This window comes from Enhydra lutris, unplaced genomic scaffold (genome assembly GCF_002288905.1).
Source record: "Enhydra lutris kenyoni isolate GAN:26980312 unplaced genomic scaffold, ASM228890v2 scaffoldscaffold34, whole genome shotgun sequence".
NCBI classification, from domain to species: domain Eukaryota; kingdom Metazoa; phylum Chordata; class Mammalia; order Carnivora; family Mustelidae; genus Enhydra; species Enhydra lutris.
Window position 1 is genome coordinate 28,948,010 of NW_019154118.1, and position 13,952 is coordinate 28,961,961.

The following is a 13,952-nucleotide window of genomic DNA, read 5'->3' on the forward strand; positions in this document are numbered from 1 at the left end:
GCCGACTTCCTGGGTGCCGGGGAGAGCGCTCTCTCTCTCTCCCACCTCTAAACGTGTTACTGTTCAGCATGTATCATGTCACATAATCACGGAGAAGTGTTTTCCTTTCGTCCCACATTAGATTCTGAGTTTCCAAAGGACAAATATTTAGTCTCGTTCAATATTAACCTCAGAACGTCCTCAGCAAAGTATTCCAGATAAACAAATAAATATTTATTAGATGGATGGATGAATGAATGAATGAACCCGTACTAGAATCCAGAACTAGCCCAGGGCCTGCTACCAGGCAAGACAATGACGGAAGCAAATCTCACTGGATTACGATCACAGGTGTTGACGGGGGACTGAACTCTGTCTTACTCACCACTGTGAGTCCAGGATTCAGAACTGGGCCTGGCACATAACAGGTCTAATAAACAATTATTAAGCCAATATATTTCAAGTTTGTAAGGAACAGTAAATTAAGTGAAAACCCTTTTGCTACACATCCCAGCAGTGCGTTCACGCAGGGCCTGTCCCTGCCTCATCCCTAGCATCGCCCAGGCCCGACTCAGAGCTGCCAGCCGTGCCCCGTCCACCAAGCTCGTCCACGCCCAAACACGCGCACCCACAAACATGTTCTATGTCTTTCTCTCACTTTCAGCCCTAACAAGACACTTCTGATGCCTTAACTTTAGCAATGAAACCTAGCTCTACGTACATATGATCCACTCTGGCAAATAAGACTTTAAAATAGAAAAAAAATAGAAAAAGAGACAAAGACCTATTTTCCCTGAAAGTATTTTTCAAATACTTTTTTTGCTACAAATGTTGCTAAAATTATATTTTTATAGTTACAACTTAATAATAAAGACCAGTTTATCTTAAAACAAAAACAACTAGTGTATTGATGCTTATGTGGATGTTTGCTTTCACAAACAAAACAAAACAATAATCTGTCTCTCTGCTGGGACACTTTCAGCCCTAAGGACCAGGCCTCCACCTAGTGACGACTGAAGGGTACGCAGGGACAAACACACATACACACGTGTGCACAGAGGCGGTCCTGTGAGCAGCTCCCAAGCCCCCGCAGCCTCACTGCGGCCAGGCCTCTGCAGACCTTGGGCCAGAGACTGGCCCTCCAGCCGCCGCACTGGAGCCCCGGCCAGCAGTCACGCGCACATCCAAGTGTGGACGCTGCATGCCCTAAGCTACACGTGTTTTTCAACCAGAGCTGTGACATCCTGAAGAGAAGACCATTTCCTTTCAGAGCCCACTTTACATGACACAAAACAAGCATTAACCAAAAACCGGGTCCAACACACACATCATGGAAACTAGCTTTTAACAAGGTTTACGTTGCACTTAAATAACAAAACAATCCTGGTCCAAGTTTGAAACTAAGCTACCTCCAACCAATTCGAATAGTGACGACTCCTAAAGACATTTGAATAAATGTCATAAATTCTTCATAGAGGGAAGACATACAGGAAATTGCAGGTATCCTCTCCAGGAAACCATGAAAACAGGTGACTCGAGAGACAAGAGCATACTGTGATCTGGGAAACAGAAGACCCAGATGTTAGAATCTCTCTGCACTTACATGTCCACCTTTAGGCCACTATTCAACCATTCCACTAACAATGGACAGTGAGGTCCTATCACATTTTTATTATAAATTATCCTATATATTTCCCTGCACACTAAATCTATCATTTCTGTAGGTGAAACTTCTACACATAATAGAGCTGCTGTGTTAAAGGGTACGGTACATTGTTTTTAAACAACACTGGCTGATAACTTTCCCAAAACACTGTAACAGATAATGGTCCCACCAAAAGCATGTGAGAGGGCCAGTTCTTCAGACATGCACCGACATTAATGATCATTTTTGACGGCACCCGGGTGGCTCGGTCTGTTAAGCCACGGTCTGTCTATGACTCACATCATGATCCCAGGTCCTGGGATCAAGTCCCACACTGAGCTCCCTGCTCAGCAGGGAGCCTGCTTCTCCCTCTCCCTCTGCTGCTCCTCTGCTTGTGCTCTCTCTCTCCCTCTCAAATAAGTAAATAAAATCTTTAAAGATAATAATAACAATCATGTTCATGAAATTATCCAATCTCCTGGTTTTATAAAAATGGGCTTTCTCAACTCTCCAGCTGCAAGCATGTTTAACCCCACGTCCCCTTAGTAAAACCCCTACCACATGTGCTCAGAAACACAATTTTACACAAGGCAACATGACCCGAATAATTTTCACATTATTACTTCTCTTTCCTTGGAAGAGAAATCGTGCACTTGCCTGAAGACAGAAGGCTATTGATCATCTCCAGAAAGGCAGGGTGGACGAACTGGTGGTCCTCGAGCAGGAGGACCACCTGCTGGGAGTCGATCCCCGCCAGGTGCAGCACCTGCACAGGGACAAGAGCGGTCCTCGCACTGGGTACACGTGCGCGGCCCACCCTGAAACCACCATTCTTGATGCAAAGAACATCTTTCTGGTCCCCCTTTCCCCTCTCTCTTCCTTTCATCATCAACATTAAAAATCAAACTTCAGCCGTAGAGTGCAGCAGGGAAATCAAGTCCAGGAACAAAGGGGTGGGGAAACACTAATACGATTTCACAGCTAGGACAGACGATCCTTTTTAAATACACCCCCCTGTGTCCCATATAAACTCTGTCCTATTATCTTCCACGTCCTCCAAGCCTCTCATAAGCCAGCATGCCTGAGAGCCAGGATTCCTAAAAAGAATCTTTTTCCTATCTGTACATAAAAATACAGTTTTCTAATAACCACGGGGAAAATAATCATTGAAATTAAAGACTATGTTGTATTATTAAAGACATAATGGTCTCTGAGGGCTTTTGGAGTAACAAGTCATTGTGATTTAAAACCAAATACAGTAAAGGATTTGAGGCACTCACGTGTTTGAGATCATTTTTGAACTGCTTCAGTGCATACCCTCTGGAAATCTTCGGAGAGAACAGCACGGCTCCGTGCATATGACTGACCAGAGAAGTGATGGTCCGCCGGCCAACGCCACTGCGTCCGGCCAGGAGGAGGGAGCCCCCGGGGAAGCTCAGCACTCGGTCGATCCGAGACATATACTCCAGCACTTCTTGGAAAAGTAAAATATCTGAACTCTGGTTATCTCGTCCATAATGGATCAGGCCCTTTTAAAACAATCACAAAGAACATTTTATCATTAGCATATGCCCCGACACATAACAAAATGTGATCTAGAGTTAGGTTATACTTTTGATGCACTCTAGAAAAGGGGTTCAGTGACAGGGTGTCCTCTCAGGTGCCACAGCCCCCCCCCCCCCCAGGCATCCAGCTCTTCTACGAAAAATCTTGTGATGCCAAAAACATTCAGGAGCTCACAGTGATCAGACACCTGCTGGCATCACTGACACAACGAGTTAAACATAGCGAGACACAGCAGATTAGTTACAAAACCTTCAAGAACTCTCCAGCTGTATTAGTGGTCTCGGACCAGACCAGCCTGCGCAAATCTTAAGAACTAATCTCGGGAACTCTCGTGGGTTTGCGCCACGGTGGAATGACTCCAAACACATGAGTGGGCTGCCCCACCAGGAGCTGTGTGACAGCGTGAAGGACACCAGACTTCACATACTTAGCCACTTCTAACGTCCCCAAACTTTGCAATATCCATCCTACGCACAGTACGAACTTTTCTGGATACAAAATCCACACTCACTTCCAAAGCAAATACTAATTTTAAATCATCATGTATAAGTGTTTCTCCTTCTTTATTATAATTTCACAAAAAAGAAAGAACAGAACATGTCTCTAGGGCAGTGTCCCTTAGTTTCAGTGACCAGCAGCATCAGCATCACCTGAGGGCCCGTGAGAAATGTGCAATGAGACTTCCTCAGGTTGGGACCCAAGAGGCAGGGTAGTTCCTGGTTCTCCAAGTGATTCTAATGCCCACTGAACTTGGACACCATTGCTCTAGGATGATTTTCCAATTACTATTAAACCTCATCAGTTATTCCAACATCAAACACATTCTGCTAATAGGTACCTTGGCCATCTTACCCACATCCGGGTCTATGAGGGCATTCAGTTAGATCTGCCACAGCTGACTGTATTCTACAAGAACCGGCTTGGTCTAGTGGCTAATCTTTGCCTCGAAAACCTTACAATAAATATTTCTTAAATGACTAGAATGATAACCAAATGCCAATTCAACCTCATGATTCAGATTATACCTTTCTCTTTTAAGATTTATGTATTTATTTACTTATCTGAAAGAGAGAGAGAGAGAGACCGCGCACACGCACATGGGATCGTGCTAATAGTGGGGAGGAAGGAGGAGAGGAAGAAGCAGGCCCCCCACTGACAAAGAGCCCAACGCGGGACTCAATCTCAGAACCCTGAGCCGAAGGCAGACGCTTCACCCACTAAGCCACCCAAGCGCCCCAGATTATACCTTTCTAATAACATCCTTGAGGTCTGCAGAATTCAGTTTTCCAAGGGGTTTCCCATGAGGAGGCAGTGGCTGTCCTGGGGCTGCTCTTGTTCCGGAGTTGTGTCGCGCTCCCCATGTGACATAGAAACTGTCTGCAGAAACAAAAAGTGTTTTTGGTTTTGTATGTGTTACCTGTAATGGCAGCACCAGGAAATACATTGCTCACTAAATTTTATTTTTCAGTTAATCTATCCAAGATCATCCCCAGAAAAGTGGAAGTAAGTTACTCCACAGTGCCTGGCGAGATCGTTAAGTCAGCTAAAACACAAAGGATGTCAAACTGTCCCTGACCAGGAACGGCTGTGTCCCTGCTCCAGCCCTGACCCCCACGACCTCTCCCCAGATGAAGTGTCCTCCTCCTAACGCTCCCCACACCTCTCCTTTTTGCTCTTTCTCCCTACTTCCCGCCCCTTCTCCACAACCTCCATACGAAATGGGCAGCTGAAACGAACGTAAAGCTCTCCTTGAGAAAGAACACAGATTGATAAATACCATCAAGAGCCTTAATTCTAAAATAAAGGAAAAATTAAATGAATTTTAATTAGAAAACAAAAACCCCACCACTTCCCCTTAAGTTTGTCTACAGCAGCAGCCTGTGAGCACACAAGGGAAATCTGCTGACCGCCCTGCGGAACCTTTCTCTCCGGTCCGTTCGGGAGGCCGCTCGGTGAGGCTTCCTCCTCCTCACACTCCCCACTCAGAGGCAGCTTGAGTGACCCGGACCCCAGCTCCTGCACGTCTTCTCCTTTCCCTCGCCACCGCTTTTCCTACATGCTCTTCTCTCTGCAGAAAGCTCTCCACTCCAGCTCCTGTTTGGGAACGACGCTGCCATAACCACCGAGCGCACGCAGATCCCGTTGGAGGTGCTGCCCCCATCATGACCTGCTGTGCTTGGGAAGCCTTCTTCCTCAGATCTGTAGGACCATACTCAACAAGCCACAGCACCAGTCCTCAGTTTTCTGCCTACCCCTTCTACTCTTATCTGCCCTGGGATCAAAATTCAGTCCATTTTTCTTTACTCCTAAACACTCCCCTTGAACTAGTTAACCTTATTCTGTGGGTTAAATCATCAACTACTTCTGTGCAAAAACCTATTCACCTATCGACAAGTCTCCCAAGCTCTAGTCTGGTCCCATACTTGCAGCTGCTTAACAAACATATGATGAACACGTAACTCTCATCCACTGAACACCCCGTGTTTAAGCCCCGCACTTCCTGTTAGAGACGAGCAGTCAGACAGACATGACTACTGCGTTCATGGAGCAGATAGGCAGATCCCCCGAAAGACACTCAAGAAGCCTGCAAACACTGAAACCCAGCGACAGCTGCTCACCGTCTTCACAGGTCATCAGATGTCCCCTGAACGACCACAGGAGCCTCCCAGCGCGTGTCCCTGCGACACATCTCTGCCCCTCCAGCGGCATCCTTACTAGCACTCCTGAGGCACACACGACAGAATCGCACAGTGCTTCCCACCGCCACAGAAAGACAGCCAAGCCCCCACCGAGGCCCCTGCAATTAGACCCCCTGACTGCTTGGTTCTCCTGTCTGCTGCGGCACTCCGCTCCACACTCGGGCTCCCTCGAGCCTCGGAGGCCGTGCACACTCTTCTCCCCTTCACAGGAACGCCCTGACCCTCTGCTTCACGTAGTACTGTCATCCCTCAAGACACTCCCTGTATAGCTCAGAAAATGGTGTATCTTAGTTGTTCATCTAAGAAACTATGTACAGGACCTATATGCTGAGAACTACACAACACAGACGAAAGAAAGCAAAGAATATGTGAATAAATGGACGGACAGATCATGCTCCGAGACTGGAAGACTCAGCACCGCTTCTCCCCAAAGCAACATACTGAATTATCGCACTTCCTGTCCTAAGCTTAGCAACATTATTTATACAGAAGATTCTTCTAAAATACATAGAAAGGCAAAGGGATGTAAATAGCTAAAACAAACTACAAAAAAGAAGAAGACAGTAGGAGAAATCAGTCTTCCCAAATTCGAGACTTCTGCAGGTAACGTAATGAAAACCAGCGGTACGGACGGGAGGCAGAAACATAAGTGACGCAACAGAACCGAGCCCGAGAAGTACGGTCACACAACTACTCGGACAAAGTGCAAAGCAGCTCAAGGAAGAGAAGTTCCCTTGCCAATAAACGGCGCCGGCCTCTCTGCACCTCAACATCTTCCTCATCTTTGAAATCCCCTTGGGCCTAAGCAATTAGGGCCCCGCGGCCGAGAGCGGCCCACGGCGCACACGCAGCAGGCCCTCCGCGCGCTCGCGAAGGCCAGCTGTGCGGGAAGTCCTCCTGCGGCGGAGCGGGCGGCCAGCGGACAGCCAGTGGACACGCCCACGGCACGGCCTTGCATCACAGGTCCTTCAGCCACGACGGTTTTCGTATCACACGCGCTCCTCCCACTGCAGTTTTCAAGCTGCAGGCAGCGCTGTCCTCTACTCGGGCCCCCAGCGCCCAAGCCGGATCCGAAGCACGTAAGGAGTTCCGCGCTGACGACATGGCTTACTCTCAAGCAGAAGTTAATCACAGTCACATACGGGTTTTTCCCAACGATCTTTAAGGTGCATCTACATGCGGCTTTAAATAAAACCTTTATTAGTAAAAATCTCTCAGGAAGCACAAATTTTGAACTGTACATATAAAACACTATGGCCTGAATCCAAGAAAACCATTATTGTCACTCTATTTTACCTGTATTTACTTAGAAATCTAGCAAAAAGGAAAAAGCAGCCCCTTGCAATAAAAACATTAAATTACCCAAACCTTTCATTTGCACAGAAACACGAAATCATGCTATTACCAAGAAAAAAAAGTTTATACAGTTCTCATAGCATTCACACACTGCATCAACTCCGTAACTGTATTACCTGCCATATTGTCTAACACATCGGAGCCCCAATCTCCTTGAAATACCGATGTTAAAATGCTGTCAAATAAATGAAGTTCCTTCGCACCAACAATTTTGTCACGAAATAAGCGCCGTGCTTCATAAGCCACGATTTCTAATACATAATCTAGTGGATGATTTGAAGATCCTTAAAAAGACAACATTTTCTTTAGTTGTAATAGAATTCAAATGACTTGCAGATGATCTATTTCAACATAATACTAGAAAGAAATAAGAGAATAAAAATCTGCATACCGTCAGGTTGGCGTCAGATAAATACAAGAAAAGGGAAAAAAGGTAAAATTCCACGTGTTATTAAGTTGATAAATTGTTTTAAAGAATATATTAACCATTATTATCTCTACTTACTCGATAAGAATATTAATTCCAAAAAGCATATTAAACATGAATAACGATTTTATTTTTCCCCAAATCAAATTCTAACAGTGACAATCATAAAGAGTTCAGAACACACGCACACATACACACACGCGCACATACACAGATACACTGTGGCATTCCAAAGAGAAGCAATTTGAAATCATGAAAGCAAAACTTACCTCCTTCTAAATCGTATCTGAATAAGCCAAGAACCCACTGGGTAAGGATGCAAGGAGTAAAGAAATAGTGACTATAATCATCAACTGTAAATTTGGCCCGCACCTGGAAAAGAAAATAAACTGTCTACTCTCTAAATACATAATATATATATAATGCATTTCCAAATACATAATGTGTTAAGTTTTTCAGTCACCACAGACTCACAGGAATGCCCAATTTCTACTAGTGAGGAGAAAACTGTATTTCATAGAACTGATTTCCTTCGTTACCTCAGACATTGTATTTTACCCATTTAAAAACATGATCTAAGAGCAGTTATTCATAGGCTACAGGAAACTGCCAAAACATTGTCCAAGAGAAAAAAATAAGGTTAAAAAGCCCTGCTGAGCAAAAGAATTCAAGGAAGGTGAAACTAAGCTTTACAAACAGCGGTCGCTATTCCAAGGCACCCCCAGGTCTAGGAAACACATGCTTTTGAGGGCTCGGAGCCGCAGAGGAGCGTGTGCTCACGAAGCCCATGAGTCGCTAACAAAACAGAGTGCTCCTCCTAGATATAGAACCAGTGAGAGCCTGCGCCTTCCTCCCCACGGACAGGACCCCTGCTCTCATTCTGGCCTTGATCACTTAACTTCTGAATTAATTTAGAAAATAATCACTGCTTTCTAATTCTCTTGCCCTACTTCTACTCCACAACGACAAAAAGAATCCTCCACAAACACTTCCCTAACTTGAACGCGCTGCTCCCTTCACCTAGGAAGCTCTTTTTCATCTCAGCCACTCTGGGAACGTCTATTCATTTCTCAAAACTCAGACCCCACACTGGGGTGCCTGGGTGGCTCGGTCGGTTGAGCACCCATCCGAATCTAGATTTCAGCTCAGGTCCTGATCTCAGGGTCATGAGATCGAGGCTCTGTGCTGAGCGTGGAGTCTGCTGGAGAGTTTCTCTCTCTGCGCTCCTCCCTCCACCACGCCACATGCTCTCTCATAAATAAACCAATCCTTCAAACCGATCTTGCAATCAGTCTTTCAAAACAAACCAACTCAGATCACATCTCACGTCCGCGTTACAACTAGCATACAGCACAGTTACTTGCTTCCTCTCCTCCGCTAAGTTGTGCCTGTTGTCACCGATCTACTACTCATCCCACTGTAGTCGTACTTCGTCTACAGGAGCGGGTTCCCAACGGGTCTGTAAGCTTCCCGAAGGCAGAGACTTGGTCACCTCTACATCCCCAGCGTGGCCACTAGACAAGCAGTTACTGTGTAAATGTCTCCTGTGCCCTTACTGCCTGATGCCAGGCCCTGTCCCGCTTCACTACGGAAGGAACCTGAGGCATTTTCTCACATGCCACAAGAAAGAAACCTCAAAGCCCACGCTCCGGTTTGAAGTCTCGCAGACAGACACTGACAGAAGTCAGGAGAAAGGTCGAGTTTTGGAAAGAAGAGGAACATTCTGAATGCGCCGCATGTTAGCACGTAACAGAATAACCACCCGGCACGACTCGTCCAACCCGTTTCACCAAGTGTCTGTAGACACAGTGCCGGGTGACTCAGCACAGAGCCTCTGGCCTCAGAGAGCTCACTGTCTGGCAGAAAAGCCCAACCAACAAGACGAGCAGAAAGGTGGAGCGTCAGCGCAGGTCAGCGTTAAAGGCAGTCCTCCGGGACTGAAACCAAGAGACACGACAATGACAATATAAATGAGGAAGAATTTACCTGTTCATACACTTGGACCATAGATCCTGCTAAAAGATAGATTTTTGAGGAAGAGCCCCAAATAGAGTGACTCTTCAGATTTTTGTGGAGAACAGGCTCCAAATAGGCTCCATAGATAGTCTGCAGCTGCTCTCTTTCTGGGTAGCTGGAAAAGGGCACAGAAGAAAACAGCTGAAAAAGCCATGTTCCGGATTGTTCTGTTAGTGTTCATTTGCAGCAGTTTTCCTACACCCCGCCCCCAATCTATCGAGGGACTGAAGCCGCGTGCCAGGTCCCTACTCGGACAGTTCTTTATCTGCTCTCACACACCGAGGGCCCTAATAGAAGTTTCCAGGGAAACTACTTAAAAACATAACTGTTCGGAAACCACTGATTTTTAGAAAGGACCAAAAGGTAAATTTTGCTTAAGAAGTAGTATTTTAAGTAAAGCCTACCAATAAAGCAGTAATCCGCCTCAGAACTGTAAAAGTAGAACTAATACAACAAATGAAATCAACCTGTTTCTCTCAAGCCAAAATTGATTTCAATACAGCCTAACTGGGAGCTATAACCTTTCTGAAAGTACATTTAATAGATGGTTGCAATTAGCAGGGAAGCATCCAAACAGGATTTTGTAAGGCAAAACGGAACAGAGGACCAGCTCCACACCCACAAAATCTGCACGTCCTTGCAACAATTCTGGGCCACGCAGACGGATGCAGGCATCAGGCTTAACACCGTCACCCACACAGCTGACCCGACTTAACTCGTGCCTGGTTACATTATCTATCTTCATGAAATGTGATAGTATTTTTGTTTTATAAAACCCATATTTATATCTAAAATCCATCATTCAGATTCCTGATACTGACATTTTAGAACATTTTAGACTTTATTCCTAATATTTAAGAAGCACTGATTAATGCCTTTATCACCCTAAATTACTGCCTAAAGTTTAGCAAGGGCAGGTAAAAAGATTATCAAAACTCAAGTTTTACTAATTTTATAGTCTCCATTTTAAAGAAATGTCATTAATGGATACCTTTAGTAAAGTTCAAATATAGAAGACATCTCCCCAGATTAAAAAAAAAAAAAAACCAGTTAAGAACACTACGATACATACTCCACAGCGCAAAGGCGAACAATGGAAGTGAACCTGGTGGTCAGCTTGTGTCTTCCCAGTCTTCCTCCAGCTGACATAGAAGCCACAATCTGAATATTCTCTAAACCAACCCATTCCAAATTTTCATCGTAAAATCCTTGATAAGTCAATACCTTTTTGAAAATAAATGTATTGCAAATGTGTTATTTAGGTTTAGGACTTTCTAGTAGAGTTATTAAATATTTTTGCATAAAATTCAGTTGTTTCCAAATGCAATCACCCTCCTCTATCTAACTCAAAAATTTAAGATTGAAATATACTTTAAATTCTTATAACACTAAAAAATAATACTCTTATTAACCACCAGTCTGCATTTAATATTAGGTGAATTACCCTCATTTTTAAAGAGCTTTTGTCTCTAATAAACATTAAAATCCAGTTGACAGTATAAATCTACCAGCAATTAAGAAAAAAAAAGTGAAAGAAATCAGGGAAAATATAAGGAAACTATTTTGGTTTTCTTTATAAATATTTTATCATCTTCTACAGTTACATCGTTAAGCTAAGTTTGAACCCATATAAACATAATAAACTCTAATTTAGAGCGCAGGGTTTCTAATGTGATGCAAATCCCATAAAGAAGTAAAGCCTTCCACACTGACGGAATGTATGGTCTCCGACCTTTGCCTTTACATGGGCAAAAAGGGAGAGGACTGAGCTAAGGAAGCCCGAAAGGGGCCATGACCAAAGAAGTCCACGTGCTCTCTGAAAAATGCATCCCTAGAAAAATGAAGCAAAAATTTCCCCAAATCCCACATCATCCCCACCTGCTGCTTTCCCTATTTTAGAAATAAAGGACAGGAAATACATACAGGATGAAGGTCGTTTTGACTCTTCCTGTCATATAACACCTTCCTGTAATGCCAGCTTCTACAGGGAAGAAGGTCAAAGAAGGGAGTGTCGTGGGGGCACCTGGCTGGCTCTGTCAGTGGAGTGTGTGACTCTTGATTTCAGGGTCATGAGTTCGAGCCCTATGCTGGGTGTAGAGATGACTTAAAAATAAAGTCTCTCTAAAAAAGAAAGACAAGACAGGGAAAGGAAGAAAGTACCCCGGAACCAGAGTCCTACAAGCTTCAGGAGTGTAAGACCCGCAACGCGCGCTGGACAACACCGAGCCTGAGGAGGAAAGCGGATCTTCCAACGTTTCCCGTCACATCCGAGCGCTTAAAGGAAGAAAACTCACCTGCTGCAGGAAAGCCACCAACGTGCTGGTGCCCCATTTGTCCAGCTTGGGCAGGTTGATATCCTTCAGGTAGAGGACAAGCCTCTCGCAGTCCCTCGGCCTGTACACGCGGCCCGTGTTGGTGCTGATCACCATGCACGTCTGGCTCAGCTTCTGCAGGAGGTGCCGGGACGTGGTCTGTGCACTGCAGTGAACCGTAGCGATCTGTGTGGAGCGGAGCTGGGAGAAGGCATACCGAAGCAGCATCCTGCGAGAGGCGGGGGCGGCGGACGGTGAAAACACCACCAGTGAAACACCGCGTACATTCAACATGAATTCTATTTCATAAATATCGTGGCATCTAAATCATATAATACGATGTTTAAGAGGAAAATGGTAAATTTGGATATGGCTTAACAGGTAGCTTTCTAATTTTTACAATATAAAATATAAATTCATATTTTAAGGCATTCTTGGGAGTCAATCAGCAAAAAAAAAAAAAAATCTAAGGTTACAGGAATAATTTAATTTGACAAAGTACATATAAAAGATACCAATAGTTTCCCCACAGCTGAAGGAAAGATTTTATGATATTAATACTCCAAGCTAAAAAAAAAAAAACAAAAAACTACGATTTTATAGAATTTTTAAATTACTACTAAAATGTGAAACTAATAACCATGTCTTCTTTATTTCCAGAAACTACACTCAGTAGGCATCAAAAATAGGCTGAATTACACCGATGTAAAAGTTATTTTTAAATAGGGAGCTAACTTCAAGATGCATTTTTTGTAACTAAAGCAGGTAATAGTTTGTGAGTGTATCTAAGGTATGTAGTTTTTGGTGGGACTGTATGCATGTTTTCTTTTGACGGGTATCTTCTCAGACTGTTCTCTTTCCGTTAGAAAACATGTAACCTGGGAGAAAAAGAAGACATTTTCTTCTCTGTAGTTCTCTGTAGTCATATCATTTATATCAGTAGTGACAATGGAAAGAGTCCTTCCCGAAAACGTAAATGCTCCTTTAACCAAACGGAAGGCAAAGCTGCTAAAATCAAGAAGAGCACAAGTCCACACCATGCGCCTCAACCACCAAGTTTCTGCCCTTACCCTTTGCCACATCCTTCTGGTCCTACAAGAATAAATGGCTGTTTGGTATCAGAACTTAACCACGGTCTGAAATGATCCAGGCCTCGCTGCATGTCAGGAATCTGAACGACGGGGAGAGTTTGGCCATTACTGAAATCATCGGCCGTCAAGTTTTCTGGCTTCTTCAGCACATAAGATGCTAATCGTCCTCTACCAGAGTCATAGTAGGTGTCCATGGGTTTGTGAGGGTCTGGAGGAGACTCTCGTGCCCAGTTAAAAACCTGCAGAGGAAAACATTGTGATGGGTTTTCACATACTCCAAACAAGAGCGTGTGAAATTTTAATTCTTCAAAGTCAATGTCCCAAAGTCAACTGTCTCAGTTTAAAAGAATATTCTCCTATGCTAACCCTACCAAATGTCTTTTATAATTACAGCAACAATGAAGGGGCACCTGGGTGGCTTAGTGGGTTAAGCCTCTGCCCTCGGCTCAGGTTATGATCCCAGGGTCCTGGGATCGAGCCCCACATTGGGCTCCCTGCTCAGCAGGGAGCCTGCTTCCCCCTTCCTCTCTGCCTGCCTCTCTGCCTCCTTGTGATCTCTCTCTCTGTCAAATTATTTATTTGACAATATTTATATATTTATCTAAATATAATTACAGCAACCATGCTATGTCAAATATCATTCTCTTAATGATTATTTAAGCAAATAAATAAAAGTCATATTTTTGAACACTGAATCACTGCAGGAACCTAGTCCCACCCATTACAGTGGTCCCAGCACTGTTCCCAAGCTGCTGTTCCCTGGAACACTGAAAACCTGCTGTCTGCGCAGATATAAATCAGAGAGTTCACCCGGTGCTACGCTTCAGCACCCTGCCTCTGATCTGCAGCATGAGAACGTCT

The 13,952-nt window shown here is 44.4% G+C and overlaps 1 protein-coding gene across 1 annotated transcript in view; it reads right to left on the bottom strand.

Moving 5' to 3' along the window:
- LOC111153786 (dynein cytoplasmic 2 heavy chain 1) overlaps positions 1-13,952 on the bottom strand; it is a 309,334-nt gene that overhangs the window by 231,361 nt on the left and 64,021 nt on the right. The window contains 9 exon segments of the mRNA XM_022513025.1: positions 2,282-2,390; positions 2,905-3,153; positions 4,437-4,567; positions 7,362-7,529; positions 7,942-8,044; positions 9,659-9,803; positions 10,761-10,912; positions 11,983-12,229; positions 13,071-13,330. Of these exon segments, the coding sequence (XP_022368733.1) occupies positions 2,282-2,390; positions 2,905-3,153; positions 4,437-4,567; positions 7,362-7,529; positions 7,942-8,044; positions 9,659-9,803; positions 10,761-10,912; positions 11,983-12,229; positions 13,071-13,330 (1,564 nt within the window).